The sequence below is a fragment of the Trichosurus vulpecula genome, chromosome 6, assembly GCF_011100635.1.
Source record: "Trichosurus vulpecula isolate mTriVul1 chromosome 6, mTriVul1.pri, whole genome shotgun sequence".
In the NCBI taxonomy this organism is placed as follows: domain Eukaryota; kingdom Metazoa; phylum Chordata; class Mammalia; order Diprotodontia; family Phalangeridae; genus Trichosurus; species Trichosurus vulpecula.
In genome coordinates this window covers 282,756,227-282,770,937 of record NC_050578.1, presented here as the reverse complement: position 1 = coordinate 282,770,937, position 14,711 = coordinate 282,756,227, and the positions used below count along the sequence as shown (strand labels likewise).

The window sequence follows — 14,711 nt, the reverse complement described above, 5'->3', positions numbered from 1 at the left end:
GAGAGAAGGGGTGCCCTGCGAGATGCCTCAGAGGCAGAGTCCAGGGTCACCCCGCAGTTGGTGGCTGAGGCTGGGCTTGGGGTGCGGATTCCCAGTCCCGGGCTCTCTCCAGCAGCCTCCTCCCTGGGACAAGGCAGTGAAGCGGAGGACCTGAGCTTGGGAACCTGAGCATTGGACTGGGAATGCCCTGGATAAACAGGATGGAGGGAAGAGGCCTGGGTTTGGAGGGTCAGGTAGTGGGCTCTGTCTTGGACATGTAGCATTTGAGCTTTGCCCAGGACATGCGGCTGGAGATGTGCAATGGGCAGTCGGTGCCGGGGGCTGGTGCCCCCGGGGAGAGGGAGGCCTGGGCCTTGAGAGCTGAGAGGAGCTGTCTCCAGAGATGGCGCTGAGAGAGCTGGAGCCCAGCCAAGGCTGGAGGTGGGAGTGGGGAGCACAGCACCAGGCCTGGCCTTTCGCTCAGCCCTGACATTGGCTACCTGGGATGCCTTAGATGGCTTCCCTGCTTTGGGCCTTGGTTTCCTCAGCCAGAAAAAGAGGGTACCATCCTAGGTGATGGGCCTTGCAGGCATCATTGTGGGCAGTGGGCCTGTGGGGCAAGTGGGGGGTGGGTAAAAGGCTCTAGCTCCTTCCCCCCCAAGGCCTTGACACTGACCTCTGCCCTTCCTCCTTTCTAACTTCCCCCCCTTCCAGCTCATTGACAGGACTGAGTCCCTGAATCGATCCATAAAGAAGAGGTAACTCTGCCCTGGGGTGTCTCAGGGGGATGTGCCCCGGGAGTTGGGTGACTTTGGGAGGGCTCAGATCACCTTGGGGCTGTCAGGGCCTGAGAAAGGGGACTGAGTCCTGGCCGGCCTTGGCTCCGAGCTTCTCCACATCGTCCCCTAGCAACAGTGTGAAGAAGTCACAGCCTGCCCTGCCTGTGTCCAAGATTGATGACAAGCTGGAACAGTACACTCAGGCCATTGAGGTAAGGGCACACTGTGCCACTGGGCTGCCTGCCTCCCCTCACTGCTTGTCTGGAAGCCTCAGTGAAATCAGGGGATCCAAGATGATGGGGAGGGCTTGGATTGCTTTGGGACCCAACTGGCCAACTTCCCTGAAGGGCAGAGGCAGCCACCAGGATGAGCAAGAACCTTGGATTCATGTGATCTGGACATTAGTTAAAGAGAATTCTCATGTGAGGCACGTTCAGCTATTTGAAGGAAGGCCTGTCATTGAAAAAGGGGTGGCCTTGTCCTGCTTAACCCCAGAGAAGAGAACTAGGGTACCAGGGGACAAAGAAGCCAATTGTGGCTGGAGATCAAGGTAACCTGCCTGTCAGTGGGAGCTGCCCGGGGTGGGCGTGGCCATCCAGAGGAAGGGGGCTCCCCTCACTGGGGGGGGGGGTGACCCCCTCTGGGGCATGTTAGAAATAGCCTTAGGATCCATGGACTAGCCCCACCCAGCTTAGAGATGTTGAGAATGAATAGGTCTTAAAAGTTTGATCAGGCCATGGCTGGGAAAGCTTGCCTGAGCTTTGGGGTGGACCAATGCCATACCATGGGGATGGCAGCAGCCTGCTACACACACACACACACACACACACACACACACACACACACACCATCTCCTGAGCCTTGACAAGGGGGAAACCTGGGGTGGGGGATGGTGTGGAAAGGATACTTCCCTCTCCTGATAAGGTCACAGAGCATTGACCTCCAGCCAGGAGGGATCTTGGGGAGGGGGCCTCTGAGGCTGCCTAGGCCTAGGCCCCCTGTTCCCAGAGGCTCACACAGGTGGGGGTATCAAGGCCAGATTCAGGCCCCCTGCCTCCCTAGACCCCACTTCGGATGCTGGTGACCTCAGCTCTGCTTCTTTGCTCCAGTTCTCCTCAGGTGCTTTGTCAATGCCCCTCTGCCCGTGTCCGTGTTCTCCTTTGATGAGCTCAGCCTCTGACTCTGCTAACTGAGGCTGTGTGTGTGTGTGTGTGTGTGTGTGTGCGCGCGCGCGCGCGCGTGTGTGTGCTGGCTACTCCCATCTACATCTGCCTTACAGACAGCTTGCAAGACCCCAAAGCTGACCCGACAGCCCTCTGTTGAGATGCCCACCATGACCGTAGCCAACTCCAAGAACCTGTGGGAGACCGGGGAGCTTTTGGCTCAGTCCTCAGCCAAGACCCCCCCATGCAAGGTAGGTGCCCTGTCTCCCTCTTTGCCCAGCTGTGGGCAGGAAGGTTCCTTCAGTAGCTGGAAGGGAACACCCACAGGTGCCAACCTCTGCCCTCTCAGATCTCCTAGACCAGGAGATCTCCCTCTATGAGATGAATGCTCTCAGGACAGCAGCATCAGGGAGGGCTTCCTGGAGGAAGAGGAGGTAGTGTTGAGTTAAGGTTTAAAACCTGGATAAGGATTGAGGAGCATGGCCTGAGCAAGAGCACAGGAATGGGAGAGGACAGAGTCAGTTGTTTACCGGGACGGAATAAAGACTGCATGGAAGGGAGTACCACAGGACAAGGATGGCACTTTGGATGGCACCTGACTGCGGAGAGCCTTGAATGTCAGGCAACGGTGTCTGATGACAGTTGGGATCTATAGAGGGCTCTTGAGCAGAAGGGCAACATGAGGGAAGCTATGCACAAGGCACATGATGCAGAAACTTCAAGTCTGGGGTTGGGGAGCAGGTGGGGGAGGGAGCAGCCCAGGAGATGACGGGGAAGGGGAAGGGTGCTCAGCTGCCTCCTCCTTTCCAGGATATCGTGGCCGGAGACATGAGCAAGAGGAGTTTCTGGGAGCACAAGGGAAGCAGCAAGACTTCATCCACCATCAAGGTACCAGCCAGGGGCAGGGGGGGTGTCATTGGGGAAGGGGTTGGCAGGCTTCAGCCCACCCTGCCCAGAGATGGAGGCTCCCTCAGGACAGGCCGTGTTACGCAAGTCTGTGTGAGCGCGTGTGCGTGTGTGAGTGTGTGTGTGTGTACGTATGTGAGTGTGTGTATGAGTGTATTGTGTGTGTACATGTGTGTGCGAGTGTATTGTGTGTGTACGTGTGTGTACGTGTGTGTATTGTGTGTACGTATGTGTGTATGAGTGTATTGTGTGAGTGTGTATTCGTGTACGTGCGAGTGTATTGTGTGAGTGTATGTATGTGTGTGTGCGCGAGTGTATCGTGTGTATTGTGAGTGTGTGGTACGTGTGTATGTATGTGTGTGCGACTATTGTGTGTGTACGTGTGTGCGAGTGTATTGTGTGTGTGTATGTGTGTATTGTGTGAGTGTATGTACGTGTGTACGTGTGTGTACTATGTGAGTGTACTGTGTACGTGTGTGTACATGTGTGTATGAGTATTGTGTGAGTGTGCATACGTGTGTATGTGTGTATTGTGTGTGTATGTGTGAGTGTGCAAGTGTATTGTGTGTGCGTGTGTGTGTACGTGTGTACGTGTGCATATTGTGTGTGTACATGTGTGTGAGTGTACGTGTGTGTATGTATGAGCATGTATGTGTGTGCATGTGTGTACATGTGTGTACGTGTGTGTAGTGTGTGTACATGTAAGTGTGTGTATGAGTGTATTGTGTGTGTACGTGTGCATGAGTGTATAGTGTGAGTGTGTGTACATGTGTACGTGTGTGAATGTGAACGTGTGTGAGTGTATTGTGAGCGTGTGTACGTGTGTGTGCGAGTATATTGTGTGTACGTATGTGTGTGTGTATTGTGTGTATGTACGTGTGTGTACGTGTGTACATGAGTGTGTGCGAGTGTATTGTGTGTGTGTACGTGTGTGTATTGTATGTGTGTACTGTGTGAGTGTGTGTACGTGTGTGAGTGTATGTGTGTGAGGTCCCAGAAATCTGGAGCAGACCCAGTGGGCTGCTGTTGGGATTTCCTCTCTCTCTGTTTATGGAGGACCCCCAGTCGGGGGGCTTCGCAGGGCCTGACTGGGGAGGGAGAGGGCGAGGCCAGGGATGGAGGACGAAGAAAGCCTGGCTGAGTTAGGGAGGGGGGAAGGAGACAGTAACCAGAGCTGGGGGTTGGGGAGGCGGCAGCCTGGGACTGACCAAGCTGGGGTCAGGGATTGGCTGAAGGCGGGGTCAGAGGCCTTGGGGAGAAGCCGGTGCTCAGAGGCAGGCTCTCCAGGGACTACTCTCAGGGAGCTTCTGCTGGCTCCTATAACCAGGGGGGAAAGGCGCACAGTGTTAGGGCTTTTGGCCCCGGCAAAGCCTTTCTGTCCAATCCTTGAGCCCAGCAGCACCAGCGTCAGACCAGGGCTTCATCTTCGAAGGACGGATCAGGGCAGGGAGGTAGAAAGGCCAGTTAGGAGACCGTGGCTGCCCCGCTGAAGGGGGTGAGAATCCTGAGTGAAGGAAGAAGGGGGTAGATGTGAGAGAAAGAAGTCATGGAGGGAGAGTGAATCAGGCTTGGGCCCTGGGCTGGGGGGCAGGGATGGGGTGAGAACCTGAAGGCGATCCTGGGATTGATAGCCTGGGAAGAAGCCTGGGGGCCACAGACACATTGGGGCAGCCTGATTGTGCTTTGGAGAGGGTCAGGCAGAGAGCTGGAGGTGGGAGACAAGGCTGCTTTCTCACCGTGTCATCTTGGCTGTCACTGCCCTGGTTTTCCCATCTATAAAATCCTAGGGGTGGACGAGGTTGTCTTTGGTTCTGCCGGTGGTCGTGGACCTCTGGGCTCCAGGTTCCCATGGCTTGAACCGGGTTGGAAAAGGAGGCAAAGGGAAAGAAATAAAGACCAGGGACAGGACAAGAGAGAGGTGTGTGTGGGACTGCCCCCTGACTGCTGCCCTGTCTTCACAGAGCACACCCGCTGGAAAGCGGTATAAGTTTGTGGCCACCGGGCATGGCAAGTATGAGAAGGTGTTGATAGATGAATCTCCGTAACCCAGCCAGCAGCCGGCTGTTCCTCCGGTGAGTGCCTAGGGCAGGGCTGGCAGTCTTGGCACTGGGGAGAGAGAGACCCCTCACTCAGAAGCCAGAAGGGCCCTGGCAGGGGCCGGTTCACAGTGACTGATGAACCGGATGTCAGGGCATTCCTGGCTCCTTTGGTGGGCTTCAGAAGATGGCCCAGTGGTCAGAGACCCCCCAGGGCAGGCAGGACCAGTGAAAAGTCAGCAGACTCTGTTGACTATGTACAGGCCAGATGGGAAGAGTCCAACAGTCTCAGGATGGCCTCAGAGACGGGCGAAGCTCCCCCCAGTGTCCCAAGGGAAGCTTGCTTTGGCCGGAGGGACCTGGAAGGAGGCGCTGTTTGAATTGGACTTCAGAGGATGGGCGGGCAGGAGTTCAGCCATCGAGAAGGGGGGAGCTTGGCCATGTCAGGCACCAAAACATTGAGGGCAAAGGGCAGGGACAGTGAAGCAAGCACAGGGTGGGCTCTTGGGGCAGGGAGACCCACCCTTGGCTGGGGCAGGAGAGAAGGCCATGAAGGGAACAGCCCACAGAGGGCCACAAATGCCAAGGAGTAGGAACGTGCACATCATGTGGGTGATAGGGAGCCACTGAAGACTGTTGTGCTGGGCCGAGGGGTACAGAGACCAGAGCATGAGGGGCAGTGGAGAAAAGGAGACCTGTTGGTGACCTCGGCTGTGGGTGTACCAGGACAGGGTGGGGTGGGGGAGGGTGAGAGTAAGGGAAGAGGGCAGCATGGCACCAAGTTTCTCAAATGGGGAGATGGGACACATCACACCCCCGGGTGGGCCCTGCCCAGGCTCAGGCCCCCAAGAGGGTGTCGTTGCCCCTCTTTGGGAGGTACCTTCCCCCAGTGGTCTCTCTCCCTCCTTTCTCTAATTCTGACCCCAATTCTGGGGGTTCCCCTCATTGTCCAGTTCAGCTCTCTGGCCCTGCCCTTCAGGCAGCAGTGGGCTGTCCACACAGAGCTGGAAACTTTGCCCAGCATTAACTATGTCCAGAATCCTAGCACTGGGCACTGAAGAGGCAGGCATGGATGACCTGGGGGGGCAGGGTGCTGGGAGGGAGTGGTGTAAGTCTCCCCACCCCCATTCATGTGTGCTGACACACATGTACACCCATGTGCACCCACACGCACACACACTTGCTGACACACACATGCACTCATGCACATGCACACACACTTACACACTGCACGTGCACACACTGGCACACATACTCTTACATACTGGCACATGCACTCACTCGCACATACACTCTTACATGCTAACACAAGCACATGCACACATTTGCACACATACACACTGACACACATGTGTGCACACACACACACGCTGACATACACAGCCCAGTGGAGGAAGAAGCTGACCCGGATTAGCCATAAATGTTTATTCCCAGCCTCCCCTGTCCTTGAGCCTGTTTTCTCTCCCGAGCCTCTCCACCTCCCTCCCACCCCCAGCCCTGAATCTGTGGAGGCCCCCAGGGCTGCTCATCCTCCCTAAGCCGCTGCCCTCCCAGCTTAGGGTCTTTCCCAGCCTCCCTGGCTGAGCTCACAAATCCTTTCCTGGCCTGTCTGGGCTCCCGGTCTGATGCCAGAGCCCAGAGTATGGGCTCCTGGTCTTGCTCAGCCTTTCCCATGCTGTGAGGCTCCTACTGTCATCTCTAGCCTCCCCTTAGTAGGTGCCTAGGATCCCTCTGAGCTCTCGCATAATGTGCCTGTGAACTCTGAGCGGTCTGAGGACCACTCCCTGCCCCCGCCCCCACCTAAGAGGCAGCTAGGGGGTTCAGTGGGGTAGGATGCTGGGCCTGGAGTCGGGAAGAGCTGAATTCAAATCCAGCCTCAGATGTACACTCTCTCAGTAGCCTGGGACAAATTCCTTAACTGTGTTCTGCCGGCTTCCTCCACTGTCCGATGTCTCTGCCCCTCAGGGTGGCTGCGGTGATCAGATGAGACAGAATATTGACAAAGTGCTTGGCACAGTATCTGGCTCAGAGGAGGCTTCTTCCTTCCCATTGTGGGGAGGAGGAAGGCCTGAGGGCCCTCTGCCCATGTTCTAGGCTCCTGGGGTCTGGGAACTTACTTGGCCTAGCTCCTCTCCTCTCCTGGGGACCCCTCAGTTCTTTTCCAAGTGTGGGCACCTCTTTGGGCTCCATCCCTCTCTGGCTCTGGGGTTCTTGGGTCCTGTGGACTCTTCTGGACTCCAGGGTGCCCTTGGGACCACTCTGCTGGGTCCACCTTGGGTCCTTGGAGGGCAGGGAGGGCAGGCCTTCCCTTCCATCCCCTGGCATCCCTGGAACCTCAGAAGGGCTTGCCCTGTGGGTTCACTCAGGAGACAGCAGGAGCGCCCTGAGCTTCTGGATCCTGTGTCTTGTTGCCAAGATGTGGCCTCTGGGGAATGGCCTGGCTGCCTCATTTCCTGACCCCTGCCAGAGGGCCCCTCCTCCATTTCCCTTCTGTCACCTTGAGGGCCCTGGGCGGGGGGAGCTTTGCAGAGACTGGGAAACAGGGCCCGCCAAGCCTGGGTGTCCAGTGTTCACTCTGGCCTGGCTCCCAAGCCCTTCCAGCATCCCCAAATGTCTTCTCTCTTCTTCTATCACCAGGCCCTTCCTAGAGTGGCTGAGGGGGTGGATGGAGGGCATGGGGCAGCTGAAGGGCCCCTCTCTCTTGCTGACCCAGCCAGCTTCCAGTTGGCAGTGCCTTATGTGATTGCCACCCTGGGAGCCCCTGAGCTGCTGGGAGCTGTCCGGCACAACCTGGGGCCTCCCCCAAGCCTTTGGCCTGTCTGTTCCTTGAATGCTACATGCCATCCTGAGGTTCCTACTGAACGGCTGGGGGTCCGGGTAGACCCCTGCAGCTGTTCAGGGCTCTTCCATTGCTTGCTGGGAGTCAGAGACTTTAGCCTCGCCTTGGTCCTGTCATTTAGCCCCTGTACAAGCCCTTCCTTTCCATCTCTGGGCCTGTTTCCTTATCTGTAGATTAGGGTTATGGTTCACCATTGCTGCTCTGCCTCGTCCCCAGTCTGGTGCTCCGTCTGTGCCTGGGGAAGTGCCAAGACGCTCCCCTCCCCCTCTGCCAGGTTTCCCTGCGGGTCCAGCCCTGTGCTCAGCAGGGCTGCTCTGGGGGAGCTGATGGTTCTGTTGGCCAGGAAGGAGGCTCAGGGAGGCTCAGGCGGGCCCTCTGCCTGCACAGTGAAGGCCCCGCGACCTCTCGGGACCCATCAGGACCGGTGGCAAGACTACAGCCGGGTGCTGAGAGTCTGTCCTTATGCCTCCTGACTCGGTATCCTGGTCTGGCCCTAACGAGCTCCTTGGAACAACTATTTCAGGGTCCATGGCTGGTGCAGATGCCTCCCGCAGCCCCACTGACACCCTCCTTCCCAGTCTGGCCATTACCCCCCACCCACCTCTGAACCTCTTCTCATTCCATTTTCACTTCCTCTCACCTCCTCCAGGAAGTCTTCCCTGATGCCTCTAGCCCACACTGGCTCCTCTCTCCTCTGACCTTCTACCCTTCACCAAGTTCCCTCCAGCCCTGCTTCCGACTCAGTTCTGGCTTGTCCTGTTTTACTAGCAAGTCCCCTCCCTCCTCCAGGCTCTGTCCACAGCCTTGCCCCCAAGCGATGCTCCCCAAGTCCTGACTATGCCGGGTCACTCGGCCCTTTCTGCCTGGGCCTCTCTTGGCGTCCCATCAGCCAGTACCCTTCCACATCCTCTAGTCCAGCAGAAATTTCCAGGGCTGCTCCTTCTCAAGACTCAGTATCTCTGAGGCAGGTGCTGCTGCCTGGGCTGCCCAAGGGGGGACACCCCCAGTGGCTGGCATCAGGCCTCCCTCCCCCTGGCCTTGCTCAGGGCCTCGCTTCCTGGTTGCCAGCCTCCCAGTTCATCCTCACCTTGCCTCTCTTCTCTGGTTTTCTTCCCCCCAGAGACTGTAGCATAGAGAATCCCATGGATGCCTGCTGCTTCCAAGCTTCAGCCCCTTGACTGGGAAGGGAGCCCTGACACTGTCCAGTCCAGTTCCTTCATATTCCTTTGTCAGAGGTGGAGGCAAGAGCCTCTGACTGGCTCTGGGAGCCTCGCGAGGCGCCATCCCCGAGAAATGTGGCTGACTGGCCCCGCGGAGGGATGGTGGCAGTGAGGATGCATGGGTGTTTCTATGCTTACAAGCCAAGGCCTGGCCTAGGGGAGACCCCTCCCACATCCCACCCAGCCCCATGTTGCAGCTGCCAAGCCCTCAGCCCTGGACGGCTCCTTGGGAGAAGAAGCCCGGCCCTGTGCCCCTGGGACCTGGCCCAGGTGCAGGGGGTGGAGCCAGAGAAGGTGAAGGCCAGACTCACTTGAGCTGCCAGCAGGCTGCAGTCCGATTAAAGTTCTTAGGTGCCAGGCTGGGCCTCAGGCTCGCCCCCAGGACAGTGTTGACCTTAGCAGGGGGCTGGGCAGCCATCTCCCGGAGTTTCCTGGCATCAAACCGGGGGTGGTACAGGAAGGGCAAGAAGCTGCCACGCCCCAGGAGCCCTCCTGGTGGTGCCTTGGCTCCTTCCTTGGCATCTTCCGGCTGATTGCCACCCCTGGCCACAGACATGCGATAGAGGACCGCATCCCACATCTTGGTGGCGCGAGAGACCAGGGGCCGTTGGGCCGCTGGGCTAGCAGCAGGCTCATGGGGTGCCTTGCTGGCCTGTTCTGACTGTGCCTCGGTACCCTCGGGCTCTGGGAAGGGTGGTGCTTCAGGGGCCACAATCAGTTGCTTCTTGAGTCGGGTCCAGCCACTGAAGTGGCTTCTGGGTATGGGGGTTGTGGCTGCTTTAGACACTTCCCCTCCTGGGGTGGGGCTCAGCATGGAGGAGACCAGAGCATCCCTTGGGGGCTCTGGGGAGGAGGCCCTGGAGGGGCTGGAAGGCCCTGGAGGTTGCTGCTTGGGGTACATGGTGCTGGGCTTGGGGGGCACAGGGGGTGGCTCAGCTTTTGCTGAGGGGATTCTGGGTTGGGGACTGTGCTGGGATGGTCCTGGAGACCTGTAAGTAGGGGCAATGGGGACCACAATCTTAGTGATGACCTGTTTGGCAGCTGCCGCCTCCATGCTGGGGGAGAGCCTGGTGGCTGATGGTGGTTCTGGGCAGGGGCTTATTGCCTGGGCATTGGGGTTCAGAGGTTGGATATGAGCCACTGGGATCTGCGGCATGGGTGAGGGCTGATGAGCGACCTCAAGCTTGGGGGTGGCCACCCCCTGCTCCTGGTCCCCAGGCCATTTCCCAGGGTCTGTCCTGGGTGGGTCTTGTTCCCTGTTCTCCCAGCTGCCCGCGTTGAGGGTGACTGCAGGGGCCGGAGATTGAGGCGACAGCACAGGCTGGACATGAATGTGGACCCGGCTGATGTGGGTCACTTCTTTTGGGGCTGAGACAGGAGCAGAGCTACCTGGGGGTTTAGGAGTGTCTGGGCCTGGGTCTCTGAACTGGGGGGTGGTCATCCTGAAGTGCTCAGCCAGGCTCCACTGCTCGGTCAGATTGAAGGAGAAGGATTTCTTCTGTAAGGGGGAGGGCACGTGCTGGATTACAGGCTTGTAGGGTGAGCGGGCTGCTGGGACCACAATCCGAGAAGGGTTGGAGAGAGCCAGGGGGCTTGGTGGGATTGGCAGGGCTGCAGGGGTCAGGGAGACTGGTGGGGCGTGTGGGGCTTGGGGAGCTGGGGGTGCTGGTGGGGTTGGCGGGGCTGTGGCTCCAGAGGTCTTTGGACAAGGCTGGGGCACAACGTCCTGGTCATGGCTGGCCTCGCTCACTGGAGACAGAGAAGCCCGGAAGGAGCTGGTCTGGAGAGTGGTCACGTTTGCCTTCTTCTTAGCTGCTTTCTTGAGGAGTTTCTGAAGCCGCAGGTTGTCCTTGGCTGGCTTAGGCAGGACGGGTGGGGGCAGAGCTGGAGGGTAGGGGCTTCCTGGTTCGTGGGGCATCTGGACGGTGATGAGCATTTCTGTCCCCTGTGAGGAAGTTGCACTGTGAGGTTCCTGGGAGGTGCCAGGCCTCTGGGGTCCTCCCCTTTCCCCTTTCCCATGGGCCACTCACATGGGCCTGCTTACTGTGTTGGGAGCCCACAACCCAGAGGGATGGGGGCGGGGGTGTGATGAGACTCAGCCTTGTTTATCAGAGGAGCAAGGGAGCTCAGAGGAGGGAGAGGGAAGAGCCCAGGACCATTCTGAGTTTGTGAGGATGACAAATATAGCTATACGGTTGTCAGAAATGGGAGAGTTGGACAGGGAGGGCTTGGGGAGCACGGAGTCTGAGGAGTTGGCCCGTTTTCCACACGTCTCCTGGACAGCCAGTTGGAGATGTCCCCTAGTGAACAAAGCAGGGCCAGAGATTGAGATTGGGGAGGCCTCTGTATGGGGCTGGTAACTGAAGCCATGGGACTGATAGGTTCATCAAGGAACACTGGAGTGAGGAGGGGGGAGAGGGGCAGGAGGCTCAATGTCAAGGGCTTTGAGATGCAGAAAAGGGGAGAAGAGCCCAGAGAGAATGACTTCGCTATTACCAGAGGATGTGAGGGCCTCTACTCAAGTGGGGGGAAAAAGGGACTTGCGAAGAGCCCTGTGGGGCAGAGGGGAAGGCTGGAAAGAGGCTTTGCAGAACGAGGGGCCGAGGAGCTCAGCCACGATGGCTTACAGGAATCCCACTGCTGCCGCCCTGGCTCTTTCCAGGAGTGGGCAGCAGCTCATGTAGGAAAAGAGAAAAGGTGGATGATGGGGGGGGGGGGGGCGGGGCAGGAGGGAGCGCTGCTGGCGTAGGACAGGAACAGGGATGGGAGGGGTCGGACTGATCAACCGCAACAAGTTAAGTGAAGGAAAGAAAGGAGTGTGTGTGTGAGGGGGATGATGGCATCAGACATTGAAAGGAGGCTGAGGGTTAGGAGCCCACGGTGAGATGGCAGGATAGAAGGTTATGGTCACAGAGGAGTTAGAGGACTCTGGACAGTTATGGATGAGGGTCAGATCAAAGATGGGACTGTCTTTGTGGGCTGGGGGTTAATGAGGTGGGTGGCTGACCGGTCATGGAGGAGACATCAGTGTAGACATAGAAGTCCCTCAGGACGAGGGCCTAGGTGGTTGGAGAGAAAGGCTGGGTCTAGCGATGCCTGGTGAAGACCCCCAGGACAGGTGGATAGTGCTGAGTGATGGGGCCATGAGGAATGAGAGCTCCTGGCCTGAGGTTTGCAAGCTGTCTCGATGCAGAAGTGGGAAGCTGGGGCACTGACGACCCCAGTGGATGCCTGGGAAGTCTGGGGCTCCCCTTGGGAAGGTCAGCCTCCCATGGCACAGCTCCTTCACCTGATCAAAATTGTTCTCCCTCCCCTCCTGGGCATTTCTAGCTGACTCAAGGGGAACAGCTCAGACCCACCCTTTTCTCAGCCCTGCCAACGCCAGGCACTGACAGACTGAGGAATCTGCATATTCCTGGTCTCTAAGAGTGTTTCTTTGGTGGGGAGGGGCAGTGACAGCCAGCTCTGGGCCAGAGAAAGCCTTGGCCCAGGTGGATGCTCCCAGTTCCAAGTCATAAGAGCCAGTCTCCCATGACCCCTAGCCTATCCCTCCTTGGTCCCTGCTGAAGGATAGGCCATCTGGCCATGCTCAGTTTGGGGACTAGGGCAGCATCATTTCACTTGTCCAGGCAGTTTGCTCTGAGTGGGGTCTGACCCCCGATTAGGCCCCGGGGGGCCCTGAAAGTCAATGCTTGGTCTCTTTGATCTCCTACCCTCTGACTAAGGTCTAGCAGCAGTCTCACCCAGGACACATTCCCAAATTCCAGACAGGTGAGCTGGTTCTTGTTCTGGCCCCACTCACTCTTGTGACCCCCATTTTCCCAGTTGTGCCACACCCTTCCCCTCTACGTGGGCTGTTGTGAGGACTGAGTGAGGGGGAGAAGTCTCAGTATGAGGTCACACCTGAGATGGTCCACTCATTCACTCCTTAATTCTGGAGAGAGCTGCTGAATGTGGACTGTTTATGGGGGCCAGGTAGGGCATCCCCCACCCCTCGGCCCAGAACAACCCTGGCTTGCCCGGTCTCCAAGGTCTTAGAGAGTTATGGGGACTCCCCTCTCCTCTTCTGTCTTTCAGCTGAACCTCAGCCCCCAGATGCCTTCTTCCTGGACGGATGCTGCTTCTGCTCTGAAGGGGAGCTGCCCAGCCTCCGCCTATGGCCCTTCTGCTACAGAATAGCACGAGGGCCCCACCCCCAACTCCTTTCAGAGGATCTCTTCCCCACCAGATTTTTTAAATCCACTTTTTACTTGACTTTGGTGTGTCTCTGTCCCTTGCACTCTCCCTGCTTCCTCTTCTCGCACCCCCTGATTCTGTCTTGTGGCTGGGAATTGGGCTGGGTAACAGAGGAACCAGTCTAAAGTCCTGGGCTGCCTTCTCTCCCCTTTGCGGGGTTCTCCCCACTGAAAGGCCAAGGCAGCCAAAGTTTTAAAGCTTCCCATGGGCTCTGCAGCCACTCTGGCTAACCCAGTCAAGCCCCTAGGGCTGGCTAAGGCTCCCATCCCCCTGCCCAAGCCCTTCCCTGCTTCCTGCTTGCCCTCTCTGTCCTGCGTCCTGGATCTCTGGGTATTTTTTAAATGCTTAATAAAGGACCAGAGTTGGTCATAACTGGGCTGGCCCTGGGCAAGTTCTGGACCCCACTGATGGCCTCCAATCTCTGCAGGGGCCTGGCTTCTGCTCTTCTAGCTGGTCTTCTGGGGCAAAGGGAATGAGTTCCTGAAGCCACTCTCAACCAACTTTAAATTTTGAGCAGGATTGGTTACTGTGTGTATGAAAATACTGTGACTATGAAAATATTAACAGATTAGTCTCAGCCCCAGGAGACTGAGAAGCTAGTGTGCTCCCCCAAACTGGAGCATGTGCTCCTAGACACCATGGCATGTACCCCCAAATACCACAGCATGAACCCCAAATACCACATCCTGTGCCCCTAGTCACTGGAGCACCCCCAAATACCAGAGTATATGTTCCCAGACACTGTGGCATTTGCCCCAAAACTGGCACAACCCCCCAAATACCATAGCATGTGCCCCCAGACACAATGACTTGCTCTCAGACACTGTGGCGTGTGCTCCCAAGCCTAGAGAGGTGAACAAGCTTGTTTCTGGGTTTGTTTCTTGTCCACCATGGCACACACTTGATACAATGGGGGTCATCAGCCAGAAGAGCTAGAAGGGATGTGGACTGTCCGGGCACTTGCACAATTTCCCCAGCACTAGCTCCTGTGCAAAGCCCTGACTCTGGTGGTTCTGTCTGGGGTCAACATCTGAGGGGCTACTCAGGGATGGCTAGGCAAACCCTAGAAGAGACTCAGACCAGTGTCTCCCTCACCTGGGGCCTCACCTTCCTCTTCCGGGAGACCTTCCAGATCTCTCCCAGCCCTACATCCCCACCTCAGCCCCGTGAGTCCTTCCGGGGAATGGGCATGGCCATCTTGGCTATGGGGAGAAGGCGGACAGGGTGCTGGAATGAGGAGTAGGGGGCCTGATTTCAGCCCGGCCTCAGTTTCCCTGTCTGTCAAATGAGGATAATAGTAGCACCCACATGCCTGGGTTGTGGTTAGGGAAGCATCTTTGTGACCCCAAAGGCACATGTGAGAGCCGGCAGTTCTAGTCACTGATACTGTTACTGTCGTCAGATGGGGCGGGCGTTGAAACAGGCAGGACCCCAGAGGAGGGGAAGGGCCCAGAGCCCATCAAGAGAAGCTGACTGAGGCCCGCTGCCCCTCCCCCCTCCTCTGGGCATCTCAGGTCAGGGCTGGGCTGGCAGTGCCCCAGGGCAAGTGAGGA

The 14,711-nt window shown here is 57.6% G+C and overlaps 1 protein-coding gene across 2 annotated transcripts in view; it reads left to right on the top strand.

Annotated features, from left to right (window-relative positions):
• The window catches only part of LSP1 (lymphocyte specific protein 1), a 68,000-nt gene extending 54,438 nt beyond the window's left edge, over positions 1-13,562 (top strand). For both annotated transcript variants that reach the window (XM_036762207.1, XM_036762208.1), the window contains exons 6-11: positions 694-737; positions 889-970; positions 2,038-2,172; positions 2,732-2,809; positions 4,789-4,899; positions 13,000-13,562. In XM_036762207.1, the coding sequence (XP_036618102.1) occupies positions 694-737; positions 889-970; positions 2,038-2,172; positions 2,732-2,809; positions 4,789-4,872 (423 nt within the window). In that variant the 3' untranslated portion in view covers positions 4,873-4,899; positions 13,000-13,562. The remainder of the gene's footprint in view (positions 1-693; positions 738-888; positions 971-2,037; positions 2,173-2,731; positions 2,810-4,788; positions 4,900-12,999) is intronic.
• Positions 13,563-14,711: the final 1,149 nt, after the last annotated feature.